Below are 10,937 nucleotides of genomic sequence, written 5' to 3' on the forward strand. Positions count from 1 at the left end.
TGCTTTATGCACAGCACACGGGCGCCTCTTGCGTTTCGCCTCCATCGAAATGCGGCCGCCGCGGTCGGGTTCGAACCCGTGCACTCCGGCTCGGTAGACGAGCGCCTTACCACTGAGCCACCGCGGCGGGTATTCGTGTAAGCGTCGAAACTTTTCGGTGCACGCGCAGAAGACAATTTTTCAGTCATTCTTCTAGCTCTTAGTAAGAGCAAGTTTAGAGTATTAATGCATTTGCGCACCATTTCACGACAAGTTTTTGCTGTCACTCAAAAAGATTTGAAAATACTCCCAGTAACTAGTGAAGTGTTTGCCAATGTCAACCTGCAGTACTCAAGCGGCACTAGACTTGTTCGACTAGCTATCTGGAGATTCCTTCCTTCTACCTATAGGGCTGCTATAAATGTTAGGACACGTTAAAGACCATTGGGGACTTGCTGTTTGGATGATAACATTCCTTGTCTTGTTACTCTCGATGAAGTCCAGTTAGCGGACGCAAGCCACGTAATGGCTTATGCCTATAAAGCCCATGCTAATGCCCCTAAGAGAAGGCAGGTGGCGTAGGAAAGCACTACGAGTGCGCCTAAAGCGTATTCCTCCTATCAATAAGCTATGTATTACTGTGTTCTTATCGACACGGCAAGCTCCAAAACAGTCTTGTCTTTTACATCCCTCAGGTGGCTCCGGTTGCTGATGTGCACGAGACGTTTCGAGTCAGGAGACAGTTAAGAGACGGTGCTGTTATAATCCTGACACACATATTTGACTATTCCCTTTCGAAGAAACTATTTAGGTATGCAAACACATCAGGAAATCTGGATGATCGACACGACTTATCTTTATGTAGTGCGAAATAGTGCACAGAAACTAACTGAGCGGTGTTCGAATTTCGGTGGAGCCGAAATTCTAGTCTCGTGTGCTGTGTGATGTCAGTGCACGTTAAAGAACCCCGGGTGGTCGAAATTTCCGGAGCCCTTCACTACGCTGTCCCTCATGGCCTGAGTCGCTTTGGGACGTTAAACTCCCATAAACCATAAACCAGAAACTAACTAATGAGCAGGAGGTATGCGAAAGGGCCGCGGTATTCTTTTGTTTCTGCTCTTGGTTATCACTTGATAGCAGGGGCGTAGCCAGGGTGGGGGGGGGGGGGGGGGGGCTTATGGGGCTTCTCCCCGAAATTTTTTCGAACTGTCACGCACCGCTGACTAAAACAACCACCGGTGCCGAAGTCATTCTTTGTCACCTACAATGTCTTTTTCAGACTGAAAAAGACAGTTTGGCGCGAACATTGCTAACTCGGGTTTGATTTAGTGGCAACGGCCATGCAGCTGGAGTCACGTAACGCAAGTATCAGTTGGCATCATGATAAAAATTACCATGCAAATACGAAAATTTGGAGGATATCAATAAGCGATCTTAATTGACCTTGTTTATTGAAAGCCCTGCTCACGCGGTGTTTCCCAACATACACACTCGGATATTGCTTATTTCAACTTGCGGCATCATCCATGCATTCCCTTTGTCCTTCTCTTTCTTTTTCGCTAACTGCTTTTACTTTTTCTTTGAACCACAGGAATTGGTTTATTGGGGTTTAACGTCCCAAAGAAACTCAGGCTATGAAGGGCGCCGTAATGAAGGGCTCCGGAAATTTCGACCACCTGGGGATTTTTAACGTGCACTGACATCGCACGGAGCACAGGCCTTTAGAATTTCGCCTTCATCGAAATTCGGCCGCCGCGGCCGGGATCGAACCCGTGTCTTTGGGGCCAGCAGCCGAGCGCCGTAACCACTGGGCCACCGGGGCGGGGCTGAACAAAAGGAGTACCGTTCTGTAATTATGGGTGTAGAATAATTGTCGCCCTGCCGGCAATTAAAAGAATACGTACTTTCGTATTGATTTCTGCGTTATTCCTTTATTATGCTTTGCTGGTTTCTGACTGATATAGTTCAAGACTTGGTGTGATATTTTCTTTATTATTAAATACGCCGCCGCGTTGGCTCAGCGGTTATGGTGCTCGGCTGCTGACCCGAAAGATGCGGGTTCGATTCCGGCCGCGGCGGTTGAATTTCTTTGGAGGAGAAATTCTAGAGGCCCGTGTACTGTGCAACGTCAGTGCGCGTTAAAGAACCCCAGGTGGTCGAAATTTCCGGAGCCCTCCACTACGGCGTCTCTCATAGCCTTAGTCCTTTTGGAACGTTATACCCCATAAACCAAACCAAACTTTTTAAATACGCAAAAGCATGGAAGCATTCGTATTAGTTATGTCTGCCACGGTCTTTGAGACATACGAATGCACTATTTTATTTTAAAAATACATGCTTTACTTGTTTAGACAGTGCGTAGCGTTATCTAAAACACAATGACATTGTCAATATGGCAATGCGGATAATATTCTTGCGTTTGATCCCTCCACCAATGATATGAGGAGGCCGCGCTGCAACATGAGCCCCCCCCCCCCCCCCCCAACAAAATTTCTGACTATGCCACTGCTTGATAGGTATTCTTATTCCACGGGAAAGTTTTGCTGCACTGCTGCCTCTAGTTAGCTGGCACGGAAAGATAGCGTCGGTGTTGTCGTTTCCTTGTGTGCAGCTCGACCTGCGATGAAACGAGCAGTGCCTGTTTCTTAGGCAACAGATGTGGCTCAGTATGGTCAAGTACTTTTTTTCACGTTCCTGGTGGAAACGTCGTTTATATTTGTGACCTTTATTTGCATGTTCTTGAATGACTGGAATGCTGGTTACCAGTAATTTTCTGCTACCCTCTCTTTTCATTCATTTTTTATCCCCTCAGCTTTCCCCCTGTGTAGGGTAGCGAAACGATTATTCTTCGTGTTAACCTCCCTGCCTTTCCTCTTCTACCTCCTACTCCTCCCTCCCGCGCTCTAGTGGCTCCTCTCGCGCTGTTACATTTAAATCATTCATTTCCCGATCCAACTGCAGCGAATTTCACCGCGCGTCCCTGATCTGGTAAATACTAGTATTAAAGCATATCTGTTTCTAAATTTCAGAGGCTTCTTCTCGTTGCCATATCTTCTGTCTGCTTGGCTCGTCTTACGTTTACTGTTCTTTTTTTTTGCCGAACCCCAACGGTGCCGTGATCTGGACAGTTCGGACACAAGTAGTTGTCACTTTGAAACGAGCGTGACTGAGGGTCTTCTAAGCCCGAACAAACATTAAATACCAGATCTAGGAGCGACGCATCATCACTGCATTAGTGTAAGTTAATGATCCATTTGGTGACTGAACATTGTGAAATAAAAAAGGGGAAAAAACTAGAGGATAGATTGAATTGTTACACGAAATAAAAGGCAGGGCCAGAAGAAAAGTCGATACATACCCAAGCAAAAAAAAACTGCCGATTACGTTATTTCCTTATGCGTAATTTGAACGCCGCACATCAGCTGTTCCAGCTTTTCGATAGATCGTGGCAAAGAATGCGAGCAAGGTATGTATGTACAATTAAAGACAGGTTTTTATTTTTCAGACATATTCCTTCTTCAAGAAACACTCCACTAACAGTAAAGTTACACTTGAGAAAGATTACAATACAAAAGAATTATTGCACTTAAAGGGAAACTGCATAGGTTTTATAAACAAACGAGCTTAGGGGGTCGAATGTGTGAAACTTGCAGGTAAAGCATGCGGAGTCTTTTTGGGCTAGTACTTGAAATAACGAAGTAATCGCCGATTAAAATCCGGACACTCTTGAAGCTTCTCCGCAGCGCACAACGCCAAGTTGGCGCGCATGATGACGCCATCGTTACATTTACAACGCACAAACGCCTTCTTCGAAGGAAAAAAACCAGCGCCACAGAACGCAAACCCCGCCGAGAGTCGTTTGGCAGCGTCTAATGAGTCAGGGCAGGGTGTGGCTGACGACAGCGGTAATTTGAAATCATACCTTCCGTGACGTCACGCTGAATTTCTCTGCACTCCTCTGGTGCAGCGAGGACAAGCGCAACATTCAACTGTCGTTTACGTCACTTTTTTTAAATGCCAGTGCAAAAACACTTGGCATGCTTTACCTACAGCCAGTATAGATTTGAATCCTTGAATATCGCTTAATCATCAAAAAAGTGCTGCAGTTGCCATTTAAAGTGCACACTCACAAGAGAGAGAGGCAAACAAACAAAACACAATTTTTTCAATGTAGCTAAAACGGCCGCTCGGGTGCTCAACGCCCTTCTTATATAGGCTAGCTCCACGTCTGTCTATTCTTCGAGCCAAAGCAGGCGTTCACGTGCACAGTGCTGGCTGTGCAGTCTCCTTCTCCTTCTCGCGATGGGCGTGGGTCCTCATTGGTCCAAAGCCGGGAGTGGCTTCGAGGAGCATCTGGAACTTTCTGTCGTGGCGCCGCCGCCGTCGCGTGAGTGAAGAGGGGGGGGATATCTCTTAGCGCACGCAAGGCTACGTCCTCTCCGTCAACATCACTTAGAAATGACTCGGAGAGTTTAGAACAATCAACGGCAATCCCCCTACGCGCCGCGACCCCGAGCGGTGGGAAAGGGGCAGCCACAAACAAAAGGCTAGTCGCCGTCCAGGGGTTCCTTCTCCCCCATTTTATCACGCGTGCCGGCGAGAGCAATCCGAGCGGCGCTGTTTTTTTTCTTGCTAAAGAGGGGAGGAGGTTGAGCTTTTGCTCTCTCCAGGTTACAACGGACAACGGCGATGCCGCGAAACGCAGAAACGGGCGCCGAAGAGCTGCGCTCTAAAAAAAGGCAACAAGCCTGTTTATTCAAAAACTAAAATACGTCATTACGTATCTGGGCTCAGGAGAAAAAGTTTTACTGGTACATGATGTCCAACTGCTGCAGCACCGTCTAAGATGCTTTGTTGCAAACAGCTGCAGCGAGGCCAACCACGGGTGTGATCTGTTGTCTTCACGCCACACAGGTATCTTTAAGTGCAACAAGGCACAACGTCTGCAATGTGGGTGCAAAGTCTAGAACGTGCAGACCCGCCAGCTCCTCTTCGGCGAAGTGCTGGGGCAAGGCAGGCTGTGGATCTCCTGGAGGGAATTGACCTACTGGGATACGTTTCGAAGTATGGCCAGGAAACAGGAATACCCTTGTTCTCAATCCCACAGCACGCATTCAGCACTCTGGCACAAGGGCCCGTTCGCTTCGGTCTCACTGTGCGCCCATCATGTGCGGATGTGCGCCCATCAGATTATGCACGCGTGTGCATACACACGCTTAAGCGCACGCACGCACGCACGCACCCACGCACGCACGCACGCACCCCCCCCCCCCCCACACACACACACGCACGCGCGCACGCACATGCACACGCACACACCACGGAATTTTTTTAATTTTTGAGAAAGGGGACTAAACTGCTAACGCAGGAAAGAAACCTACTACAATACTCTAACCCTGAGTGGGAATCGAGTCAGTGGCGGCGGGCGCAACAGAGAAGCTTCGTGTACTGACGAATTAGGCTACTCGGCCATCTTCGAAGATTCTTTTTATTGTTGCCGCATGCATGGAATATCAGGAACCTCCCTGACTTCGTCTTGCCTTACTTGACTGGGTCGAATTCCGCGACCTCGGCATACGGCCTCATGCCACTATCACTCCCTTGCTCTGCCCGCACATAAAAATTCCTGAAGGCGCACACGTCAAGAAAGGGCGATCAGTCAGGAGGTTGAACTTTCGCAGCATATACGTTTTGAGCTAAAATTAACTGTTCTCTGAACAGTGACCTCGCCGAAAGTGGCGATTGTGCGTGTTTATCAAGCATACAGCTTCTTCATACGCTAAGCAGTCTTATTAACAGGAAAAGTTCACACGGAACTCCGATGTCCTTCATTACTGGCACAAATCTTATAGTGTAAGCCATGACCTCAATGTCCTTTTTAAGAGAATGATGAAGTGAGCTATGTCTCAAGCGAACATAGCGTCACAAATAATTTCGTTGTTCAATAGTTCCTCCTTGCTTGCAGATGTAGCAATTCACTGATCATGGGACATACGTCCGCTTGGCTCGATGGCATGTCCTAACACGTAAGGTCGACTTTTGAAGTCTAAGAAAGGTTTTTGGGGCCTATTGAATGTACATCCTCTGAACTCGCCTTAATATAAGGCCGTCAAGAAAGGCTAGGTAAGGCTGCACGTAGAGGAAGTAATGACCGATCAGAACCTTTGTCAGCTGCCTTCTGGAGAAGCCGTACAGGTATTCTCAGGAAAAGCGAATACTTAGGAAATCAAGTGTATCAGCATAAAATTCCCTCAAGGCTATGTACATAAAAGACAGATAGCATTTAGTCACCTAATAAGCACAGCTGCCAGGAAACGGTGGTTTTCGGTTTCGAAAAATAAAAATCGTGAAACAGGTTACTGGAGAAAAACTGCACGAAAGACTCACCATACTTTATCAAGGTAGCATTAAATTCTGTCCACGCATGGGCTCCCTTTGAAAGCGACCCAGAAAAGTAACAAAGATTATATTTAACTAATTTACGATCGTCCTCTTGCAATGCACCAATTGCAACATATTCACAGCGTAACGTCGCATCGAAGACGTCGCAAGTTTGTGTCGGTACAGACACGAAGAGCCCCCAACCAATGCAAGCCTGCTTTTTTATCGTATTCTTTTCATCAGAGCAAGAGACGGAGACGACATCAGCATAGGACAAAATCTTAATTTTACACTGTACTAGCGACAAGCCACGATTAGCTGTGTTTTTCAAGAAACTGAGCTATAGGTGATCGAGACATATAATGCGAGTTACAAAGGCGATGTAGAGCAGGAGATGAAAATAAAATATTTTTGGTAAACTCTCTAGATGTATGCTGCAGGTGTGCCAGAGTGGGGGGGGGGGGGGGGGGTGACTGGCAAGCCGCTTTTGGGGTGACAGAAAGATGTCTTGGCTGTATATACCTGCAAATACAAGACAACTTCCGCTCATAGTGGGCGCATGCAGCGGTCCTGATAGCGCCCGCTTAAGCATTTTTCGCCGGAGAAATTCCCGATTGACACAGGCTTCAAGAGAGACCTGTTATTCGCCTGAGGGGGCCTCCGAAACATCTGAAGCTGAGAGGTTTTGTAGATGAAAAATCCATCAGCTTTTCTTTTTATGTATCTCATCAGATAGAGTCTAGTATATATGCACAGCCGGTGTACACTAATTCTGAATTCATTTGAGTTCGCGGCTCTTGCGTAAATTTAAGTCTTTTTGCAGCGGACAGTAAAACATCTCGCATTGAGCAATTTTTCAGTGCTGTTTTAGAAATGTAAACAGCAAAACAAGGTTGAATAAAAACCTACGTTTAGAATTTTTTTATGGTCTGAACCCGTTTGAACCCGTTTGAACCGGTTCGACGCTATCCGGAGCGGTTCGAACCGGAACGGAATGTCGCTCCGGAGCCGAACCCGGAACTGAACCCGAAAGGCGTGAACCCGAACCTGAACCGAACCCGAAAAAATTCCGGTTCGACACCCTGGGTAAAACACAGAGTTGTTGTAGGGCGTGCAACCCCAAACGTCAATCCGTTTACCAATGAAACGGGGCGAGCTTAAATGCGGGCATATTGGAGCATTTCCAGCTGTTTGATCTCGATACCACTTGTAGGTGTAAGGGTCAAGGAAGTAGATATGCTGCACAGAACGCAGCGGTTGGCTACTAATGATGAACATACGGTGCCCCGCCCAAATGCAGAACGACAGAGAATCCTCGGCTAATCACCACCCGCCTCAGGACAGCTCTATGTCTTTGTGTTGGTATCGAAGCGGTAAGGGCTGCAGTCCGAGTCAGGTTTCCGGGCTCCCAAGCCACCGCATACGTACGCACAGTCGCCGTAGGGTACTACGTTGAAGTCTAAAAACAACACTGGTCTACCGCCGGGTAGCGGCTTCGTCCTCACAATGTCCCAACGGTAGTATTCAGGGTAGAAAATGTGCACGTCGATGAAATCCCGTTCTACGTAGATGATGTCCAAGGAGTAGATGTTACCCTTAATAGCGACAGCATGGCTATTGACAGTTCGTGGAGCATCTTTTAGCTTTAATGTCCACATTTCAGACAAACAAATATTAAGTCTAAGACTGGATCTTGGCCCTTGTTTTATGGCTGAAAGCAGGAGCGTACACATTATAATTCTGAGGTAAGTTTGACTTTCCATGAAACTGCCAGACGTGACAAACAAAGTAAAAACTGGTATTCTTATTACAAAGCATCGCACTTAAATACTAGCCCGCCGCAAACATGCGCCTTTCGCCATAAGAATGCGCCATAACCTTGAAAACAAACATCATATCAAAACACATCAAAAGAAGCAGGCCCATTTTGCTAAAGGCTTTCACATTAATAAAAAAGCCTAATCTCCCACGCAGTCAGCGCTACAGAATCGCGGCCTATAGTTATGTCTGCTAAAGTTGTGGTTTCCCCTTGCTGGTCTTGTTGCACGGCTAAAGAAAGCAGCGCGAAAAGAGGAAGACGAACACTAAAGCTAACAGGATAGGTGCCGAACTAGCAACAATTTATTGAGAGGAACGAGCAGCTTTTTAAACATCAGCAAGGACTCGTGACACCAGAAAACATGAACAGCGCACGAAGCAAACAAATCTTCACATCAAAATACCGTCCATCAATAGCCATATCAAACCTTTGGCGGTGTACTTCAGGAATTGAACACGCAGCAGGCCGAGTGAGCCCAAACTAAGACCAGTTTAAAACAAGAAAACAGTGACAATAGGAAAAAAATGAAAGCCACTATCCAGAGCAGTTATAAAGAAAACGTGAAGTCAAAAGTAAACGTTAACAGAAACGAAAACGTGTCATAAACTCAAACGAAAAAGATAACTAAACGAAAACATTCCTAAGAAGAATAACGAAACGAAGCGAAAGTCGAGACATAACTACGCAATCATAACAACGCCCACGGGGCAGCTTGAGCCAAAACGAGCAAGGAAAGCAATAACGGAAAGGCAAAGTGAATACATGAACGCAAACTTGTGAAAAAAATAAACTTTCGAGGAAACCCTTATCCTTGTCTGTCAGTAAAATATACGGTGTGTTGGCACACTGGTCCCGAGATTTTATCCCACACTATTTGTCACAATCACACATTTATCTTAAAAGGATGACGTAAACGCGCGGGTGAAATTGCGGACACATTTTACTGACGCAACACAGCCATATAATGCTCTCGGATTAATATTATCAGTCAAGCACAAAAAAGCAACTAGCTTGCTCAGTAATGAATTAAAATAGGCCATTTCGTGGCTAGACAGGTGAACAGAAGTTTTATTCACACATGATATGCATCTTGCAGAGGCACCGCCTAAATGGTTTTGTCACACACAGTTGCAATGTCTTCACGTAGACAAACACAGGGCTTATCTGTTGTCTTCACCTGTCATGGCATTATACGTCTCCATTACGGTCGGCGCCACGTCGCCGATCTCCAAACGGGCATCTATGACCGCCGCAAGGCACAACGTCTCCAATGTGGGTGCAAAGTCTAGCGCGTGCAGATCAGTCAATGCCACTTGGGCGAACAGGTGGGGCGCGACGAGCTGCCGATCTCGTGGAGGCGACAGTCCTTCTCTGATGCGCGTCGATGTGCGGCCGCGAAACAGAAACGCCCGGTCCCCAATCACACAGCAGGCCTGGACCACTCTGGCACAAGGGCCCGACCGCCTTGGGATCACTTGCGTCCAGCGAGACCTCCCTGGGTCGTACTTGTGCAGGTCTGCAAAGAGTGCGCGCTGCTGCAGGTTGTAACCTCCAAAGACGTACATCTCTCCGTTGTACGCGAAGACGCTATGACTGATGCGCAGCGCTGGGGCTACGCCTTCTACGTGCGGGCGCACCCAGGTCAAGTTCACAGTGTCCAAGTAATACACAGAGTTGCTGCCAGGCACGCTTCCAAAAACATAAATCCGGCTACCAATGGCACAGCCCGAATTAAAAGGGGGGCACGCTGGAACGTCTCCAGTTGTGTGAACTCGATGCCATTTGTAGGTATCCAGGTCAAGGAAGTGCAACGTACCTTCCTGCACGCTGCCGATGATGTACATGCGGTTCCGCATCATGCACGCAACGTGGCAGATATACCTCGGCTCATCACCGCACACCTCAGGACGGCTCCACGTCATTGTGCTGGTATCGAAGCGGTAAAGGTTGCCATGTGAGGCCAGTGGTCGGACCAGTCCCCCAAAACCGTACACGTACGCACAGTCGCCGTAGGCTACAACGTTAAAGTCTAGAAACTGAACCGGCCTTTCGCGGGGTAGCGGCTGCGTCCTCTCAAGGCGCCAGCGGTAGCGCGCAGGGCAGAAAATGTGCACGGCGACGAAGTTCTTTTCAGAGCTGGTGATGTCGAAGGAGTAGATCTTGCCATTAATAGCGACAGCGTGGCTGTTGACAGCTATCGGAACACCTTGCAGTTTCAACGTCCACATTTTGGAGAAACAAACATTCACTCTGAAAAGGGATCCAGGTATTTTTTTTTTTTTTTTGCTTAAAGCACGTGACTACTCAGCGTAATTCTGAAGTGGGTCTTAGTCTGAAAGTAGCTGATATACTTGCGCTCAACAGAGAACTGGCTTCCTTAATAGAAAACTTCACAGTAAAATACTAATCCACGGGAGTGCACGCATGCGTCTTAAGTAACTAGAAAAGAAACGTCATATCAAAACAATCGAAAGAAACACGGTAACTTTGATACAGTTTTTCACATTCATATAGGAGTCTTACCTAGCGCGCAGTCAGCCCTAGAGAAGAATGCCGCACAGTCACATCTGCTTCTTTGTAAATAGGGATGGTTTGTACAACTTCCAGCACAATCAAGTTTGTGGGGATAAACTGTCTTGTCTGAATAGTAGCCAATTTAAAAGATTTCAGTATGCTGGCAAAGTTCACAACGATGAGCGTTCCACTGATTTCGAAATTTCCTTCAAGGCGTTCTTTCACGCACATACCCTTTTTGCAC

At 47.1% G+C, this 10,937-nt stretch overlaps 1 protein-coding gene across 1 annotated transcript; it reads right to left on the bottom strand.

Annotated features, from left to right (window-relative positions):
- Positions 1 to 9,339: 9,339 nt before the first annotated feature.
- LOC149339028 (kelch domain-containing protein 3-like) lies at positions 9,340 to 10,407 on the bottom strand. The gene has a single exon (XM_089550861.1). It carries the CDS (start codon positions 10,405 to 10,407, stop codon positions 9,340 to 9,342), a length of 1,068 nt encoding a protein of 355 aa, XP_089406987.1.
- Positions 10,408 to 10,937: the final 530 nt, after the last annotated feature.

Source organism: Amblyomma mixtum, chromosome 6 (genome assembly GCF_055824585.1).
Source record: "Amblyomma mixtum isolate Tamu chromosome 6, ASM5582458v1, whole genome shotgun sequence".
Classification (NCBI taxonomy): Eukaryota; Metazoa; Arthropoda; class Arachnida; order Ixodida; family Ixodidae; genus Amblyomma; species Amblyomma mixtum.